At 33.1% G+C, this 20,074-nt stretch overlaps 4 protein-coding genes across 4 annotated transcripts; 2 read left to right on the top strand and 2 right to left on the bottom strand.

The window, feature by feature from the left end:
- Positions 1-31: 31 nt before the first annotated feature.
- On the bottom strand, positions 32-1,633 carry LOC112539970 (uncharacterized). The gene is made up of 4 exons (XM_025162837.2): positions 580-1,633; positions 451-525; positions 293-382; positions 32-217 (listed from the first exon to the last, which is right to left on the bottom strand). The coding sequence occupies exons 1-4, from the start codon at positions 1,558-1,560 to the stop codon at positions 152-154; spliced, it is 1,212 nt and encodes a 403-aa protein (XP_025018605.2). The 5' UTR covers positions 1,561-1,633; the 3' UTR covers positions 32-151.
- An 835-nt stretch (positions 1,634-2,468) lies between these two features.
- On the top strand, positions 2,469-8,229 carry LOC107371282 (putative chitinase 2). Its single transcript, XM_089269066.1, has 4 exons — positions 2,469-2,995; positions 3,075-3,621; positions 3,748-3,871; positions 3,952-8,229. Exons 1-4 carry the CDS (start codon positions 2,752-2,754, stop codon positions 4,144-4,146), a joined length of 1,110 nt encoding a protein of 369 aa, XP_089125192.1. The 5' UTR covers positions 2,469-2,751; the 3' UTR covers positions 4,147-8,229.
- On the top strand, positions 4,993-6,491 carry LOC149093255 (uncharacterized). The gene has a single exon (XM_089269067.1). It carries the CDS (start codon positions 4,993-4,995, stop codon positions 5,830-5,832), a length of 840 nt encoding a protein of 279 aa, XP_089125193.1. The 3' UTR covers positions 5,833-6,491.
- Positions 8,230-14,324: 6,095 nt separating the features above from the next.
- On the bottom strand, positions 14,325-18,596 carry MAPk-Ak2 (MAP kinase-activated protein kinase 2). Its single transcript, XM_015939316.3, has 2 exons — positions 18,228-18,596; positions 14,325-15,736 (listed from the first exon to the last, which is right to left on the bottom strand). The coding sequence occupies exons 1-2, from the start codon at positions 18,381-18,383 to the stop codon at positions 14,840-14,842; spliced, it is 1,053 nt and encodes a 350-aa protein (XP_015794802.2). The 5' UTR covers positions 18,384-18,596; the 3' UTR covers positions 14,325-14,839.
- Between the last annotated feature and the right edge of the window lie 1,478 nt (positions 18,597-20,074).

Raw genomic sequence — 20,074 nt, 5'->3', positions numbered from 1 at the left:
AGCTTTCAATTTTGCGATGCTTCTCAAGATGAGCACAATGTTAGCGTTTATTTCAAATGTAATTGTAAGCCATTTGTACATTTTTTTGTGAAGCTGAAGGTTAACTCAAACCCGATCAGTTTGATCACCATTAGAATCACTCCATTCAGGTTTAATCCAAAATTGGCCTCAAATTGACGGTTAAAAGAAGTAAAGTTGATGCGTTTTCCAAAAGAAACTGAAAATCAAAAGACAATCACAAAATTAGGCTCAACTGTCGGTTTAAATCATATAAATTTACAAGTCATTTTACCAGAATAAAATTTATTTTATTTAATATAAGGAAATCTCCAGCTTTAATGCCGATATAAGAGCTTTTTGACCTGTCCAAGAATTCAATTGTCTGAGAATGAATAATGTAAAACTTGGATTAGTAAAGGTTCATCAAAAATTCATTGGCGATTGGCTCACCTTTAGTTTAGTTGCAATGGATAATCCATTGAAGTTGACTATTACATGGTTCAACTTACAGGCAACATAATTAATCTGAAAAATAGATCAAAATTCATTGTCGGAAGTTTGATTGCAATAATAACTTACCATTTCTACAAAATCACTGGCTATGTAGCAGAGAAGAGAAATTAAAAGGACAACTGAAACTCCATAAGCAGATATAAGATTGTTGACAATTTCATTTTTGGTTTTAGCAATTAAACCAACAAAGATGTAAAAATTATTATTCAATGTTATCAATAGGAAAAAGTAAAGAATCACATAACGTAGAGTTTTGATGTGTAAATCAATCTCATTCAGGTAAAGGGTAACATTTACCAAGAAAGATTTAACTTGTAGCTGGTCGATTCGAGGCTTAACCTGTTGGTAATGGTGAATGATGATAGAGTCTATTGTTTCACATAAGGATTTCAATTTGAAGAAATAATAAGTGCCACAAATGATAATGCAGGCACCTTGAGCAAATATTGCATTTAATAGAAAGATGGACGAAAAGCACAGGGAGATTGACCAGAGAAGAGCATAAATTAACAATGAAGGAATGGAAAAGGACAATAGATTCACTATTAAAGGACAATTAAGCAAGATCAATATAAAAGGTATGGATAAAAACATTGATGCACAAATGGTTAAACATTCAAAGTTTAAAACACGGAGAAAGGTTGACATCTTTAAAGGAGTCATTTGATGATCAAAATGCTGATTGTTACTGGACTTTAAAGTGTTAAGTACCTTTAAAATGGTCAAATATCCATTGGCTTCAAGAAATAAAAACATTTCACGAGCAATAAACATAACTACCATGGCAAAGATCATAGTCGAGTAAAGCAATCCTCTATCTTGTGACTGGTAAAGAGGATCTCCTAAATAAATGTTAACCCTTGAGTCGGTTGAGATTATTAGGTGAACAAATCGGTACAAGTTAACTATAGTTGTCAACCTGATTGTCCAATTGATTAGATCAAAGTGAGGATTAAGAGGTTTGGTTAGTTCGGAGCTTTGTTGGTATCCTTTGCGAAGACAGGCAAAGTTGATCAAAAGACGTTCAAAGAGACTCAGAAAATGCATTTTTCAATAAGATTTTTTGATAAAACCTTTTAAATGTTACAGTAAATTGTAATCTGGATGGAAATGATTAAATTAAAATGACTTGAGATTTTAATAAGAGTTTAAATCGTTCTGAAGATTTCATAATTGAATGAGTTAAGATCATTTATTGACGGTAATCTATTTTTCCTATTGATTTTTATTATTTGTAATCCTTTACATTTTATTGATCTATCGTTAGTCAGACAATCAGGGAAAATCTGAAATAATATAATGTAATGATTAGTTAAATTTCAATTTCAAAGAACATCTTTGCTTTTTCTTTTAATTCTGCATTTTGAGGATCAATACAAAGCTTTGATTGTCATCGGGCTGGGCTCAATAAGAGTTTAAAATTGATTTTATCCTTGAATACCAGTTAATCCGATTTTAATGGTAATCAGGTGATGCACTGTATGAAGTACTTTTAGTTTGATGCTCCATTACCGGTGTTTATGTCAAGAACCTGGAAAATTTGTTTTAAGTAAGGATTAATTTTACAGTTAAATAAGTAATTCCAATGATAATAATATTGATAGCAACAATTATGGAAGAAGAAACTTGAAATTGTCGAGTTAATTGAACCCATGAATGGATTTCCTCTTTTATCAACAGCAACTAAAGACGGATTACTTTTATTTATAGCTCATAGGCTTTGCACTAGCTTCTGATGGTCAATCATTCATGCCAGGCCATTTGATCATATGTGAACACATACAATATGATCAATCACAATCAATTTTCATGATTGTATTAATTTACAGTTTTAGCTTTCACTCAAAAATATCAATTCTAGCAAACCAGAAATGAAAAGTTGTTATACCTGTCTCTAAATCAAGATGTTAACCCAACGATTAGTACCTCAATTATACTTGATCTTGCCATTTATTTCCAGTGAATCTAAGATATTATTTTAGTTCAACTTTAAAACTTGAAAGTTCATCGGCTCTATCAAGGTATTCTTCACTCTCACTATTTTCATCTTCACTCTCATCATCTTCACTCTCATCATCCTCATTCCATAATCAACAACCAAATTGGTTTACAGTTTAGGTACAAAGTTTACTGGCTACAGTTAACCAAATGTTGATATCAATCCCATGAAAAACCAGCCAATTTTTTTAGCATCTCACTAAATTAGTTTTCTTAGTAAACTGTAATTAATAAATTAAGATGACCACAATTGTTAATTATTTAACACTAATTTGCTTTGCATCGTCCATTGTTTCCTCTTGTAATGTTGAAGTTAGTTTACCTCGGTTACCAACGCATGAACGTGAAGGTGCACCTCGAGTAAAACCATCAGTCGGAAAACTAATACCAAGATTAATTCCTTCATCATCAGCATCATCACCTTCACCTTCACCGTCATCATCATCTCCATCGCCTCCTCTTTCAGCAGTGTCTTCGCCTACAAGTGAGTATATTATGATGGTGAATCGGATGGCAAGAAACTGATTATCAATTCGTAATTTGTCTTGTCTTTTTGTTAATAGGTAAATCCGTTGTCTGCTATTATGGTTCCTGGAGTGGTTATTGGACAACATCTGATCAGCTTCCAATTGAAAATATTGACACAAGTCTGTGTACTCATTTAATTTACACATTTGCCGGTCTTGACAGCGACTCCAAGATTAAATCAATTGACCCGTCAATCGATTTGGATCAACCTGTGGGTAAAGCAGGTTATCGTCGTTTCAATGCACTCAAAAACTCTAATCCTCAATTGAAAACTTTGATTGGTATTGGCGGTTGGAATGAAGGTTCTCTCCGTTATTCATCAATGGCTTCCAATTATACAGCTCGGCGTATCTTTGCTTCATCGGTTGCTTCCTTCCTTGAAACACACAAATTTGATGGGATCGACCTTGCTTGGGAATATCCTTCAGCTCGTGGCGGTAGTCCTCAAGATAAACAAAGTTATGTGGCTCTATTACGTGATTTGGTTGAAGTTTTGAAACCCAAAAATTATCTAATCACAGCATCCGTTTCAGCAAATAAATTGGTCATTGATAGTGGTTATGATGTTCCCAAAATGGCAGAGTAAGTAACTTGACCTGTTGAAACCTGAAAAGACAAAAATGAAATAACAATCAATTTCAAGTATTGAAAAAACGATATTTAAAATGAATCAATTTTAATTGACATTAATCATTCTCAATTTTCTAGATATCTTGATTTAATTAATGTGTTAGCATTTGATTTTCATGGTGGATGGGAAGGTAAAACTGGTCATCACTCACCCTTATTTGGTAAATCAGCAGATCAAGGGCTTGATTCAATTTTAAATGTGGTAAGATTTTCCATCCATCCAATTGGTATTATTGATTTCAAATCATTTGTCTATTGATTTTTCGATTCAATTTCAATCAGAATTATACAATTCATTATTGGCTTGAAAAAGGAGCACCTGTTAATAAATTAATTCTTGGCTTGGCTACTTTTGGGAGAAGTTTTGCCATTAAGAATCCTGATGATTGCTTTATTGGAGCTAAGGCTTTCAAGCCAAGTCATAATGATACAAATACACCTGAAATAGGATCGTATGGTTTTAATCAAGTAAGTTAATTAATATTTACAGAGTAAACAACCTTTTAATGATTGTTTTGCTTACATGTCAGGTAGAAAGTTGTTAATTCAAGTTCAGACAGTTTATTATAAATAAATAACACTTGTACAATAAATTGTGAACAGGTTAGTTAAAGGGCAAGGATTTAAATAGGAATAAAAAAATGTAAAAAATAAAGTCAATTTTGTACTTTGGGTGCTCACTGGAAGCTTACTTCGAGGTAGATAATTATAGTTAAATATAGAGGTAATAAGATTGAACATGTTAAGCTAATAATAATGACTTAGGATCCATCATTCCAATGAGCAATGATCAGTTTGAGCATCTTGCGATAAAATTCAACTAACCTGTGTGGATAAATTATGGCACTTTTTGTTTATGTATTTGTATGGTTTGAAGTTTCATAATTTATCCACACAGGTTATTGAAAAGCAATTTGAATGATATAGTTTAGCATGGTATATTTAAATGCATGAATATGTTTTCATGACGAATCGACTTACAAAAAGGTTTACAGCAGGAACAATACTTTTGAGTGGAAATCAAATACAAATGACTTAATAACCGAGAAACAATTGGAAACGTCAAAGGAACGAAATATAAAATAACTTGACTAAGAATTCAGTAGTTAAGCTAGAAATAATGTCTTCCTCGAATGCTCAATTGGTCGACAAAGATTGAAGATTCGTTCCAAAAGTAGACTCAAGTCAAAGCTTGTGACTCTATTCCACAATCTCTTGATTTGTATTACTCATTGTCAGTTTGATAAAAAATTGCATGCATTCCAACAAAAGTATTGTTCAACACACTGTTAAATCACAAAATAGTGTCGAGCAAATATCACAATGTTGAGTAATGATGATGATTTCCTGGTTCATGATGATATGATGAATAATTGTTCTTTATTTCAGATATGTTCAATGCAGCGAAATGCAAAGTGGAATATCCAAAGAGATTCAAATCTTCTTGCACCATTTGCATGTAAGGATAATCTGTTTATTGGTTATGATGATCGGGATAGTTTCGCTTTAAAATCTAGATATGCTAGAGTCCATGGTCTTGCTGGAATAGGGATTTGGTCGATTGAAAATGATGATTTCACCGGAAAATGTTTCTCTGAAGTCAAATTTCCACTGATTAAGTCTGCTGTAAACGAGCTTAGAGGAACAAATAACTCAATTCCAGTATCAAAGTTACCACCAACAACAAGCGGGTCAACCAATAAGCCTGATAATGGTTTGTGGAGTTCAACTACTGATAGGCCATGGTCATGGACTTATTCAACAGCTCCAACAATTCATCATCAACACACAAGCTCGACTCCATCAACATGGTGGCCTCAACCTTCGTCAACATCTTCACCTTCAACTTGGTGGCCTCAACCTTCTTCTTCCCTATCAACAGCCTGGACATCGTCCACATCAAATCCGTATGCGACTTCTTCAACGACAACCACAGCTCCATCAGTCGGTAAGCCTTCCGGGGCAGTCTGCAAATATCCAGGAACCTTCATTCACCCGACAGATTGTCGTAAATTTTATCGTTGCGTACGCATTTCAATTGAAGAAAAGTATAAGATGTACGAATACACATGTCCTCCGAATACATTGTTTGATGTCAATAGCCGCAATTGTTTATGGGACTATCTGGTCAATGATTGTAGGGATGGAAAAAATCGCAAATAACATGAAAATAGTGAAAAAAACCTAATTTTGTGTCCGTCACAGTCAAATTATAAATACTAATAAATGAAAAGTTTTAAAATAAATATTTCCATTCAGTCATGGTGTAAACTGAGTCAATTTAAAATATAAATAAATAGTAAAACTTTTGATTATAGTGAAGGGAAAGGAGTAAAGAATATGGATCAACTGGATTGAGATTGGACGAGTTTTGGCTCATAGATATCGTTTAGAATAGGGTATATAACAAGGGTTGCGTTAGGAACTTTAACATGCTTTGTTTCGAATCAGTCACTTTCTGTCATGAGTACTGCATTAGAACACTCGGAATGAGCATCATCATAACAGAAAAAACACCTATTACATTCTTTGTAAAAATCAACCATAACTGCTTTACGCGTTTCTGCTCCAATTCTTAGTAGACAAGATGCATTTTCAATTGACCGTCGACATTCTGCGTCAGCAAGAACCTCAAAAATTATAATTTTATCACAATCTTCTGAAATTGCTCGAGAATAAACATAAAATTCACCTTTCAACGTGGTCACATTGAGATTTACAAATTCTTTTATGGTGGGTGACAGTGGCTTAATGACCGTAATTTGATACCGCCAAAATGAGGTGACAACAATTCGAGGACTCAAGCGCGTTAGTATTTCAATTTGACGCTTTAAAAAGTAGATATCCTTTTTATCTTTCAACTTGATGAAAATGTGATTTCCACAGATCGGCGTGGTTTCAATCTTGTTTCGATAAGGATCTAAAACTCGGACTAAGCCTTGTTGAATAGGGATTGATACAGGAACCACAAATTTAACTATTAATCCATATGTCGGTTCTTTCGAGCTCGTTGCAGTGGAAGTTGAAGGCAATAAAGATGAATCTACTAGAGTGCGTCTAGAGTCAGAACTTAGGAATGAAGGTTCGAGTAAAGGCAATGTTGCTCTAGTGGAAGTTGAAGGTGATAAAGATGAAAAGGTAATGCGTCTAGATTCAGGACTCAAGAGCGTTGGTTCGAGTGCAGGTTCGGGAGTAGGTTCGAGTGATAGTTCGAGTGTAGGTGCAAGTGTAGTTGCAAGTGATGGCAATGGTGCTCGAGGGGAAAGTTGGGGTGCACGAACAATAACAGGTGGACGTTCAATCGGCGGTGATGTTGGTGAAAATGGAGATGTTGGAGAGAACGGAGATGACGATGGAGTAACAGAAGAAAGTGAAGACGATGAGTTCCGTCCTCGACGAGCAGCTGAACGAACAGCTTTAGCTTTTGGTACTAATAATCCAGTCATTTGTTTAACGGATGGTGTATCATCACTTGTGCCGCTATCTTCAGTTGGGAAAATTTGCATAATTTTGATCTGCTGTGATGTTCCAGGCTCTGTTAGTGCTACTGCTTTTGAACCTGTATTTTTACCGGTTGATTTTTGACTTGAGCGCTTTGATGCTTTAGTAGTTGAAACAGACGCTGCAGATGTACTTGTAGATGGTTGAGGGTTGTCTAAAGGCGATGCATCATCCATTGGCGAGATGAAACCCGCAGCTTCTGCGAGTTCAAAATTTTTCACTTTTTTCCAGCTTAATTCTATAGGCTCTTCTGCTCTTTCGATGGCACTCAATACTCCTTTTATTGCAAGAATCAGAGCTGCTTGATTGATCGGCTCATGTTCAGGAGGTTTAAATGAATCAGAGCGAAGTTTCAGCAAGGAAAAATACGCTAATATTTTACGTAGACTGGGCAAAGAAATGTTAGTCATGAGAATTTTATAACCCAAAGTAGCAGGATTAGTTTCATTTTCCATGAAAAACATGCAGCAGCTTAGGTCCTCTTCAAATCCCGGCGAGTTTGGTTCATCAGCAAGTCTGTTAACTTCATTGATGAAATTATCAATGATCGGCAGTAACATGATAATTATATCACAAGCAATGAGAGTCAAGAACAGCTAACAGAGAAGTAGAAGGAAGTAATGGACATAAAGGGATAGAGAGGGCGGAAGTTGAGGTGGTGATAACTGTGAGGAAATGATGAACAGAATAACATATAAGTATCAATGAAGGTTATATTGACCAAGTTAAATTGATCTTCGATTCAAGATCGATGATTAGGTCACCAAAAGTTTGTACAGAATGAAGACTGGGGCTGAATTAAAAAAAGGGAATATTCAGGCAGAGAAGAGGAGAAAGTTGAAAACGAAGATGAAAATAATGAACAAGGAGGAAAAGATGATGGTCATGAAAATTAAGTGTAACCGCTGGACATCATGTTGGATGATGAGAATGGATTAAAATGATGGTGGCTTCAAAGAATAGGTAATTAGGTAAAAATGTATCCATGGATTGGTTGAAAGTAAAGCAAGGAGAACAAGAAGAAGAGGGAACAACAATGATGAGAACGAGAAGAGTAAATGAGAGAAAGGAAGAGAAGCAGAAAGAGAAGGAAAGAAGAAGAGGAATAAGGATAAACCCAAGTATGGCGGCTCCGATATTTTAAAATATGAAAACCTCGTTAACAATATATTTTGTATTGTAATCTTATCCAGTTTCTTTCCTTTCTTCATGCTTTTTTCCCGTTCTTTGTTACTTTATTAGTCATAGTAAAATGTAAGACTATCTCTTTCTTCCCTTTCTTCTTCTCTTTCTTTTCCTCTTTCTTTTCTTCTCGTTCGTGAAAACTGTGTGAGTCTAACTCCACCCATTCTCAAATTCAACTGTAGCCATCGGTAACCTGGGAAACTGTATGTCAATTTAAATGTTGCTTTTTTACAATCAACTTAAACTTCAATTTATTGCCACTTTAACTATCAAAAAGTATTTAAATTATTGTGATTACACCAACTAGAGTTCCCTTCCCTTCATTCAACCATTCATTGCTAAATCAGTTTGTCTCTAAACTAGAATTCAATTCTGTCTATCTTTATCAATTTGTGGTCTTTTTTGCTGTAATATTCATCATTTGTGCTATTTTTTAGAAAACATTCAAATGTTAAATTGCTCCAAATTAATCAAAACGAAATTTCCTGACAACAAAAATATCTTTTAGCAATTGTATGCTAAATTAGAGGGTGCATAATGTTTCCAAAGGAAAATTAGAGGAAGAAAAGTTGGACAATTTGAGGATAATTTTTCATGATAATTCATGTTGCATATTGATCTTTGGTAACTCACTTCTATTTTTGACAGGAAATCTTGAATATGATTCAATAAAATTTATTATAGTGGTGAAGTAAACCCAATTTTGCTTCAGTTCACCATAGCTGAAAGTGTCTACTTTGGCTTTCGGACAGAGCTTTCAGCAAACTTCATTTACTGTTTTTTTGTTCTGGCAATAAGATAAGGTTTTTTTTTTGTTTTTGCTTAGCATAATATTTGCGAAACTGAGAAACAAAAATTGAAAAGTGTGTTTCACTAACACAGACAATCAATATTTTTTTTATAAAATTGAACTCTACACCGAAAATCACAATTTAGTGTTATTTTGTACCGCCAGATGGCTGTTGCTGTCACATCCCATATTACGCCCCTTTTTTAACCTTAATCATAATCATGAACATAAAAAGCAATTTATCTTTTCATTTTATCCCCTTGTTTAATAAACATTGTTTTCCTTTGATCTCCTTTTAACTACTTAGAAAATGGCTTGCCCGTTAAATGACAATTGTGTGATAACCATCGCTACTCGTGAACATTGCCGCAAATGTAGACTCGAAAAATGTTTTGCAGTTGGAATGATAAAAGAACGTAAAATTCGTCGTGAAATGGGTGCTAATGGCCAATCTACTGCAAGGTTGAGTTCGATTCACTCAAGGGTACCAGAAAGCTTTGGAAATGATATCAATGGCAGTTCCAATTCTACAGGGTATTTCAGCTAATTTATCCGTTGTAAATTGGCTATATTTTAGCTCATGAGTGACCTTGAGGTTAGATACTTTGTCTATGGAAATTTGAGCGATACTCAATTGTCATATTTCAAGGTCAAGGTCATTCAAGGTCATTGCGTTATTTGACTTCCAACTGATATTTGAAGTTTATTTTCTAAGAGGCTAGTGACATGTTCATAACTTATTCTGGTCAAAAGATATGAGTGTTTACACATTGTTGTGATGATCAATTGGTTTCAAGAAAAATGCATTTATCTTTTGACTAGAATAAATTATGAACATGTTACTAGCCTCAACTAATCTGTTAATTTTTGCACTCTTAGAAAATGAGCTTCAAATATCAGTTGGAAGTCAAATAACGCAATGACCTTGACCTTGAAATATGAGAATTGAGTATCGCTCAAATTTTCATAAACAAAATTCAAAATATCTAACTTCAAGGTCACTCAGGGGCAAAGATATAACCAATTTACAACGGGAAAATTAGCTGAAATGCCCTGTATGTCTTTTCCCGTTGAACGGGAAAAACATATGGACAAATATGGCAAAAAATGGATAGTTCAAAATTTCACAAGCAGCTAGCTAGTTCATTACAAAACAGTGTCTCCAATTGTAAAGGATATGTAAGGAACAGTCTGTTGCTCAATTTTTCAACAAAATTACTGATCAAAATCTTCTCGCTTATCTTGTAAAGTCAAATGCATTTGGTTCAGGTCCTATGTGTAGCTCAATCTCTAGCAATTCAGATCAACCAATTCCAAATCAACGATCATCCGTCACTGTATTCACTGATAAATCTTCAACTTCTTCATCTCCTGCTTTGTCAGTATCATTTTCAACCGATTGAGCAACCAAAAAACTTGTGATGCCAGTATTAAGAACATGCAATATAATTTAGCTCGAGAGGTTGATTTTTTGCCAGACAACTTTGATCCCGATTGTTATCAGATTTACGAAAGCTTGGTCATGAAGAAACCACCAGTTTCTAATAATACTAGTGATAACATAATTGCAAAGGATTTGGAAGTTTGTGATGAAATTTTCGCGCTCTCAGTATATGTTAGTAATAATGTTTCTCTTCAATTATCAGTTAGAGGTCAAATAACGAAATGACCTTGAATGGCCATGACCTTGAAATATGACAATTGAGTATCCTTGAAATTTCTGTAAACCAAACACCTAGCCTCAACGTCACTCCAGGGCAGAGAAGTAGTCGTTTTTACAACAGATGGTTTACAAATAGATCAAAGAACGAGAGTTACACATGAAGATGGACATCTAGTCAGTGAACACCGATCTGGAGGCGGACAGGAGGAAAAAAAAAGTTTCACTTGGAAAATTTTAATAAACCTGCTAGTTCACAGATTTAAAATCAAAACAGGAACGAATGGAAAGTCTATTTTGTATTATCAGAAAAATTTAATCTAACAATTTGTGAATAATGTGCATCATGGAAAAAAATTTTAATTGGCCTAAATGTGGATAAAATTGTAGCCCTATGGATATAGCTTCTGACTATCAAATATGTAACCTGGGATCGAGTCTCTTTCTTTCTTTATCGTCTGTCATTACTCTCTCGATAAAATATTGTAAACAAGTACAAGTACATGTATATCCTTTAATATAAATATGTAATAAGATACTCATTTGTAGTTTGCGCTTAAGGCGAACAAATTACCAATAAAGTTTTGTACAAAAACAGATGATTTTAGTTTCCTTCAGATGCCTGGTGAGGTAATTGCTAGGCAATCAGTTGAAAATGGCACAATAACAGGGTATCTAAGTATTCCCAAGGATTGATCTTATTACAACTTGAAGCAAAAAGTAGTGACAATGTTTTCAACAAAACCACACGAGGCTTCGATTAAACTAGCAAATCAAGTTACTCTAATTCAAGACATATAGTGATGACTTATAGTGGTGTACAATATTGAAAAAAATATTTATCGAAGAGCACAATATTATTGCAAGGAATATCGAATATATTGCAATATTAAAATCGAAGCAATATGCAGCAATAATATCTAATATCAACAAAATATCGCATTCATAGTTAACTTGATTTATAGAATAAAATTTCTAGCAAATTAATACAAACAAATTGTCAAGTTGAAGGTCTAAAAATGAGCAGAAAAAGTAAGACTTTTAATCTCACTTGCGAGAAGTTTGAGTTTGGCCATTAATGAACATTTAATAGCAAAATTTTAGCTGATTTTAATATTCGATATACAGTTAACTCTCACTTATTTTGAAAAAAAACAGCTCCATCTCTGGTCATAAATAAGCAAAGAAGATTACTTCTGGCTAGATGATTGGCTGTTTCAAGGATTTCGTTCCTCCGTATTTCCGTTTCTTGAGCTCGGATGAGGTCCGGGAATATATATAATTATTTTCAGTTTTTAATTTTCATTTTTTATGTTATCTTTTTATGGAAAAAGAAAAAGAGATTTAATTACACAATGTATTACAAAATTTGTTATCTTGCTTTTAAGCAAAGATTGACTGTTGATTTCAAATCAATTGAGAAATTTCAATTTGTATTTTTCATTTGTATTTTTTTGGTTGACAAGTTTTGATTTATATTGTTTTTGTTTGATTTGAACAATGTTTTTGATTGTATAAATAATTGTTTTGTTTATCAAATTGTTTACATTGAAAGGTTGGATACAATTTTAAGGGGGAATAGAGGATTTAGATTGAGATTTTTGAATAATTGTTTTGATTAGTTAGTTGAGGTTGTTTTATGGGGGGATTACAAATGTATATTGACAATTTGTCACTAATAAAAGCAACAGCTTTAAAGAAAGCAGAACAATTAGAGTTGACAACATTCAGAGCTTCATCTTGGTGGATTGACAAATTATTGAAAAAGAATGGAATTGTGTTGAGAAAAGTCAATGGGAAAGCCAAGTCTTTTGATACTAGTGAGGTTAATAAATGGTTGATTGAGCTACCTATTTTGTTGAAAGATTATACTGGGGATCTAATTGTTAATGTAGATGAGACTGCTGTGTTTTATCGACAGGTAAATAATAGGACATATTGTCTGGTTGGTCAAGATGTTGCCACCAATGATAATTGGCAAATCCAAAAGTTCTCGTTACTCATAAGGCATTAATATCTAAGAAATGGTCAATTAAAAAGATGACAAAAATGCATGGATGACCTCAGAGATATTTGGTGAATGGGTGGCAAACCTAGATAAAGAGTACAAAGAAAAGGAACAGAAAGACTCATTATTTTTAGACAATTTTAGAGGTCATAAAATACCGGTAAATGTAAACAACTTACATGTTGAATTTTTGCCCACACAACGTAAGTGACGCAACCAATGGATGGTGGAATAATAAAAAGCTTTAAAGACCATTATAAAAGGCTTCTCAATAGAAAATTAGTTGACCGTATTGATGAATCTAACTCATTTGAACAATTAAAACAAATTTATGTACTTGAGGCTATTATGTTGATAACTCAAGCTTGGTGAGCTGTTGAAAGTGTCATAATCAATTGTTGGAGACATGTTGGTATTAATAAATAACCTTAGATGGAGCTGTTTTTTTGTCAAAATAAGTGAGAGTTTACTGTATTGTATAAAAATATCGATAAAATATCGAGAGAGAAATATCGAATATTATTGCTCAAACAATAATATTTGTACATCACTAGAACCGATAATAATGACTTCAATTCAAAGTTCATCCTAGTTTTTCATGGTCAATCTAAAAATTAAAGTGTATTATTTATAAACTGATTTATCACTTTCATCATTTCCCAATGATTCAAAATTTCCCTATTTTAATCACAACCATATTTCACCTTGAATAGTTGCAATCACAACTGTTATTAATACGCTTACTGTCATATGTTTTGGTTTGAACCACTGATCAAGAGGGAAGAAAAATTTTTTTAGAAGAATCAGGAGAACCCTAATTTGATAGTTAAAGGATTTAATAGGAATCAAGGATCGGGTCCACTTTATATTCAAGGATCACAGTGCATTCATCAATTGGCTAATAATCATTTGCTCTTATTGTCAAGATTTTACAAACAAAAATTGAAAATTTTCATGTTCATCTTGTATTGCTTGAGAAATAGCAATTGGTTGTCTCATTGACAGATAATTCCGAAAATTCAGTTTCTTGACCTCGAATCAACATTATGTAAGCGATCCATCAAGAAGTTGTCAGAATGACCAACAAAATTTTCCCGATTACCGTGCAAATTGGCATTATTACTTTCAATCTTTGCTTTGCCTTGTTATGAGATTTGTTATTTTTTCATTAAAACATTTCATCTATTCTTTGAAATATTGTGTCGATGATTCTGTTTCTTTTATCGTGATTACACTTTATCACAGCAATTTAATCAACTCAATTGTCTACTGTTTACGTTCTTCAATAACATAACGTTGACTTGACATTTATTTTGAAACTCAAACAATAAAATGATTTGCCATTAATCCTGATAATATTATACAAGCTATTATTTTACAATTTACAAGATTGATCCAAGGTTTTCATTGCTATCAATGACTGAAAGCTTTGAGAATGCGATAAAGCAACAGAAAATAAATAACAGTAGCAATTGAATTATAAAACCAAATAAATTTGAGGTTAAAAAGCGTGAATGTATAAATTAAATTTAATGGTAATCAATGAAATATGTAGTCTTTAAGACAATTAGTTCACAGATTGTAAATGAAGTAAATGGTGGATAACAAAGTGTTAATTGTTGACTTGTATATACAAAAACACTGTTATACGTTTATAGTCAAAAGATTATGCTTAAACTCAATGAGCTTTGCGATGAGCATAGTGATTGTGATGAAATTAATAGATAGCGATTAACTGCTAAAATTGGCAATAATATTTACAACAAAAAAAGAAAGAGTTGATTTAAGTTACAGTTATATCTGAGTGACAGCAAAATATGAATCCAAAGTGTAATTCAAGTATACAAGTTGAGCAAATCTAACATTGATGATGAAAAAAAAACAATGCAGACAAATAAAACGGTTGATCCCAATAAATGCACTATGATAGTTGTCGTTGCTTTGATCAAAATGGCTAATTATTTTCATGGAAAAAATGAAAATACAAATTTCCAACTTTTCCATGAGTAAGCATGACATTTGATATTCAAGCTTTACGTTTACGCTTTTCCAATAAACGGTTGTTCGTCGATTCAAGTTTCTTCAAATGGATTGCTGAATCATAATCAACTCTCATAGTAGCCAAAGCTTGGGTCATTTCATCTTGAACTTCAACCCATTGATCCAAATCCTCTTTAAGTACCCTTATTGAGCATAATGGAGTTTGAGGAACCTCTAAATATCTGTTAATCCATTTGTGTTTCATGACTTCTTCAATGGTCAACCTTTTCGCTGGATCAGTATTTAAAAGCTTTTTAATCAAATCTTTAGCGTCTTTGGTAACATTTCGCCATTCATCTTCTGGAAAATCATATTGTCCAGCACGAATACGTTTCTTCATTCCAGGACTTATGGCTAGACCATGGTTTGAATAGAAAGGTGGATAGCCACACAAAAGAATGTACATTATAACTCCAAGAGACCAAAGATCACACGATTTGTCGTATTTTTCGCTGCTCAATACTTCGGGTGCAGCGTAATAGGGTGTATAACAAGGAGTTTGCAAGCTTTTAGCATAACTGGTTTCCTTTGCGAATCCAAAATCGGTCAACTTTAATTTACCATCGAGTCCGGCTGAGGTGTACAATAGGTTTTCTGGTTTCAAATCACGATGGGCAATGTCCATGGTGTGAAGGTAGAGAATGGCTTCACAAATGTCATGCATAATGGCAGCTGCTTCACGTTCAGTGAAAGCAGTTTCTGCCCTCTCCTGTATTCGAGTAAACAATTCACCGCCTTCCATGCATTCCATAATTATCAGAAGACATTTGTTGGCTCTGTATTGGTTCTCGTAAACCTCGACAATGTTTACTATTTGAGGACATGATGAGGCTTTCCAATGAAGATCAACTTCCCTTCTGGCTTTGGGACTATCACGAAGAACCTTGATATAAAGGAAAAAAGAGAAAATGAAAAAGAGAAATTAGTAAATCTGTATTTTGAGTCTGTGAGTGGAGAAAGAGGAAGTTCAGGTTCGATTGGTTTCATGTTATTGTTAACACATTTGATGCGGTAATTCAAGGCGAGACTAAATAGTAATTAACAGAGGAAAACGGATACAAAAAAGAGTAAATAAATGAAGGAGAAAAATAGAAATGGACTTTGATTTATCAAAAAATAGACAATCTTCATCAGATCATTCATTCCTGTTTCTGATGTGTTTTCTTGGAATTCTCGGGGCTATTGCATTTTTTGGGTGAAAATGAAACTGAATAAAAAAGTTGAATTGTAGGTTCAATGGCATTAAACTGGCTGTGTGTCTTTAAACGTCTAAAATTGAGATTGGAAGCTGCAAGGTAAATCTTAAGAGTGATCATTATTGGCATTTTTTAGGCCAATTCAATGATAATTATGCTTTAAAATGAGTCGTTAAAAATAAATCAACAGGAAAACCTGTAGATGAAAGGAAAGGCAACAAGGTTTCATGTGTAATTCACAGGGAAAATTCATCCTCGTCAAGAATTATTAAACGAAATGTAAACAAGGTTTAAGCTAAAAATAAGATGATGACAAAAAAAACTACTAAAGGTTGTAAGGGAATTAGTTGTTTTTTTTGTCAATCAGAGCAGTGATGATATCAGTTGAGTCTCTTTTTCATGCTATGGCTTGAATCCAAAAGTGATAGCAGAATATTTCATCATGATCATGATAGAGAGCAAGGAAAAGAAAGATAAAACAATTAGTAAAACTTGAAACTGTTTAAAAGGTTGCGAAGAGGAACCAGAGGTCCTTCGGATGATTGAAATTTAAAGATAAACAGCGGAAAGGAAACATGTTATCGACAGCTTCAGGGACAAATTTTAAGATTCAGATTATCATGATGTAAAATTTGCTCAATTGAATGCCTTAACCTTGTCTGAATAGGATTATTGATCTAAAAATATTGACATTCAACATTTTTAAATGAATAATGAACCAATTGAACAGATTGAGTGAAATGTTTTGGTCTATTGAGTTGAGATTAACAATGAAAAAGCTGTTAATCCAACCAGGATTAAACAGAGTAAGAATTGACAAGAAATGATTAATGAAAGGTTTGGTCTGATGTTAATCAGGTTTAAGAAACAGGTTGATGTACTGGTTAATCAATGGTGAGGCATAAAGAGACTGGAATTGTGTACAGAAGATGAACAATTATAATTGAGAAATTTTTGGTTTTACCAGAGGAAAGTGTAATTAGCAAGATAATTAATTATGAACATGTATACACTATCAGTTGTGTTTTATAGCTGAAACGAGCCTTTTTTAAATATAAATTGCTTGGTTTAACCTTTCATGATTAACGTTAATTTTGACGTTAGATTGATTAACAAACGTCATTGATTGTGTCTAATTTTATTCCGGATATATTAGGTATTGTAATCGATTCCATTGAATTGAATGAATATCTCAATTTGATTGGCTAGTTAACTATCTGTAAGAACAATCGAACAATGATGAACAAATTGTTGATAATAATTTAGGTGTGTGATTGCAATAGAAATGGTTGATGTAAAAATAAGAAGAAAAAAAATTATCTAAAAATTCCACTGAATTGGACAAATCTAGAGTGAACTTGTAGAGTCATGAAAATGAAATAAAACTGGTTGTAACGTAACATTAAATTGCAATTATCAACGTAATTGGTTTTAAACAATTTTACAAGGTTAATTTGTTTAAGCTTTAAATTGTAAAAGATTGTTTAAACTAGAAATGGAGATAAATGTAACATGGAATTACCAGAATTTTTTGGGTAACAAATTTGAAAAGAGCGGGTAAAAAAGCTTATTACCAAATTACAAAGATTACAACTGGACTGGCTTTTTCAAGTAAAGTTGAGCAATTAATGTTATCAGATTAGCTTGTAACAGCATAAGAGTTGAATTACATAGCAAGTTATCATTAATTACTTTGTCAGAAGATAGCTTTTGTACCTAAGAAAGCTTGTTAATGTTGTGATGATATCGTAAAACTGGTTCAATTGTAGTGCTTTGTTTACTTTCTATCGATATTGGTTGATTTGGTGTTAAAGTTAACAGATGAAATTGAATGTTCTTGAAAGAAAATACTGAATTGCTCAATTTGCCTAATGATTACCGATCAGAAATAATGGTATTTTGATAAGCTAAAATCTAACCTTACTTTTCACACTACAATAGTGTCAATTAAAATAGAGTAATATAATTGAACGAGCTTGAATTGGAATGTTAATCGAACTAAATTTAAATGATAAAATGGAAACATTAACCATATAAGTAGACTTTAAAAGCACATTGAAACTCTCATTGATAAAAGTAGCACTTGAACATAACAAAGAGTAAAACATGAAATTTTAATACAATTTTCAAGCTAATAAAAGGGATTGAGGAGGGAAAATGAACGAAAAAATGGCTTACCTTCAAAGCATATTTGGCTCCTGTTTTCTTGTGAATGCATTCAACAACCTTTCCATTGATACCGAGACCAAGAACTTTATCACTGATCAAGTAATCATCAGTAACTGGAGCAACTTTAGTTTCAAGTTGTCCTTTTGAGAAATTGTATTTGGTCATGATGAGGATTAAAGATTTATCAATTGGCAGAGAAAGCAACTCAAAAGTGAGAGTATTGTCAGTATAATTGGTGAAATCAACACTTGAACTTGGAGAAAAATGTTAATTTTAAATTAAAAAAAATCAACTGATTCACAGAGAAATAGCTATTAGCTAAGAAACACTAGCTAAAACGAGAGTTATAAGCTTTCCAATGTTTGATGTTGGTAGTTGTTTTAGTTGTTAGTTAACAGCAAAGAAGCTTTGATTTTTGTTAAATTGTGTGTTGACTAGCGACATCTATCATTAGTTTCTCCGAACTGATTTCCAACTTTTATTAAAATGATGATGAATATGAAATTAATCAACATATTGCATTCATTGTACTTACAATCTAAATTCACTGTGAGTAACATTAAAATGATTTTGGTTATTTATCAATGAAACAATTCATTTATCAATGGATTTAAAGCAAGTATGGCAATAAAATCAGTCGATTTATTGTAATTTTATCTGAAATTGCGATATAATAATGCAAATTGAAATTAGCGGTTAAAGTTGGATGACTAAAGAGTTTTGTTACCTTGACGCAAACTAACTCTTTGTTAAAGTTCATAATGTTGCTCACAATGGTATAATCTTTTATCGTCTTTTAAGTGTTCAATTGTATTCAATAAATTCATCATTTTAGTTTTGTCAAATGATCTAAGATGTCTTTAATCTTTGAGTATAACCTTAATTATAATCCAAGAATATCATCCTTAGATTATCACCAAACAACCTAAGTACAACGATCGTTATCAATGCTTCTCTGACTAATTTGATCAGATTATTCTTTACTGGGAATCCATTTAGGTTCAGGTTGAATAATTGATACCCGAGACTAGCAACAAATTCAAGTGAATGTCGAGCAGATGAAGATCACGAGTTAATCAAGAGTTAGTAAGCTTTTTGAGTTAGAGCCATATCGTATCTTATATGAGGAAACCAAAAAAAATCAAACCAATGGAAGAGGTAAAGCTGTAAGTCCAGGAATAAGATGGATTTTACCTTTCGATTGGCAACTTTGCGATGGTCTGCAGTGAAAGAACTCATCCATGATGATTGGATTTAATTGGTGACATTAGGAGTTCACATTATTTTGAATCAATTTTTAATAAATATGATAAATATGAAATTATTCAACATATTGCATACATTGTAGTTACAATCTAAACTCATTGCTAGTACTTTAAAATGATTTTGGTTATTTATCAACGAAACAATTGATAAGGATTTACAAAGGAAAGGAGTTACAAAAGTAACTATTAATCCATATGTAGGTTCATTCGAGCTCGTTGCAGTGGAAGTTAAAGGTGATAAAGATTAATCTATTAGAGTGCGTCTAGAGTCAGAACTTAGGAATGAAGGTTCGAGTAAAGGCAATGTTGCTCTAGTGGAAGTTGAAGGTGATAAAGATGAAAAGGTAATGCGTCTAGATTCAGGACTCAAGAGCGTTGGTTCGAGTGCAGGTTCGGGAGTAGGTTCGAGTGATAGTTCGAGTGTAGGTGCAAGTGTAGTTGCAAGTGATGGCAATGGTGCTCGAGGGGAAAGTTGCGGTGCACGAACAATAACAGGTGGACGTTCAATCGGCGGTGATGTTGGTGAAAATGGAGATGTACTTGTAGATGGTTGAGGGTTTTCTAGAGGCGATGCATCATCCATTGGCGAGA

Source organism: Tetranychus urticae, chromosome 3 (genome assembly GCF_039701765.1).
Source record: "Tetranychus urticae isolate SD_2017Ah chromosome 3, NJAU_TeUrti_SD_1.0, whole genome shotgun sequence".
NCBI classification, from domain to species: Eukaryota; Metazoa; Arthropoda; class Arachnida; order Trombidiformes; family Tetranychidae; genus Tetranychus; species Tetranychus urticae.
The sequence above is the reverse complement of the archived record's forward strand: the minus strand, read 5'-3'. Positions and strand labels throughout refer to the sequence as shown.

Excerpts from the sequence above, each read along its gene's own strand:
- LOC149093255 (XM_089269067.1), top strand. The coding sequence starts at position 4,993 with ATGTTGAGTAATGATGATGATTTCCTGGTTCATGATGATATGATGAAT.
- LOC112539970 (XM_025162837.2), bottom strand. The coding sequence starts at position 1,560 with ATGCATTTTCTGAGTCTCTTTGAACGTCTTTTGATCAACTTTGCCTGT. Across the intron at positions 526-579 it reads CCAGTGATTTTGTAGAAATG|ATTAATTATGTTGCCTGTAA; the intron begins GTAAGTTATTAT and ends TCTATTTTTCAG. Across the intron at positions 218-292 it reads ATAAAATAAATTTTATTCTG|TTTCTTTTGGAAAACGCATC; the intron begins GTAAAATGACTT and ends TTTGATTTTCAG.
- LOC107371282 (XM_089269066.1), top strand. The coding sequence starts at position 2,752 with ATGACCACAATTGTTAATTATTTAACACTAATTTGCTTTGCATCGTCC. Across the intron at positions 2,996-3,074 it reads AGCAGTGTCTTCGCCTACAA|GTAAATCCGTTGTCTGCTAT; the intron begins GTGAGTATATTA and ends TTTTGTTAATAG. Across the intron at positions 3,872-3,951 it reads TTGATTCAATTTTAAATGTG|AATTATACAATTCATTATTG; the intron begins GTAAGATTTTCC and ends AATTTCAATCAG.
- MAPk-Ak2 (XM_015939316.3), bottom strand. The coding sequence starts at position 18,383 with ATGACCAAATACAATTTCTCAAAAGGACAACTTGAAACTAAAGTTGCT. Across the intron at positions 15,737-18,227 it reads GAGCCAAATATGCTTTGAAG|GTTCTTCGTGATAGTCCCAA; the intron begins GTAAGCCATTTT and ends CTTTATATCAAG.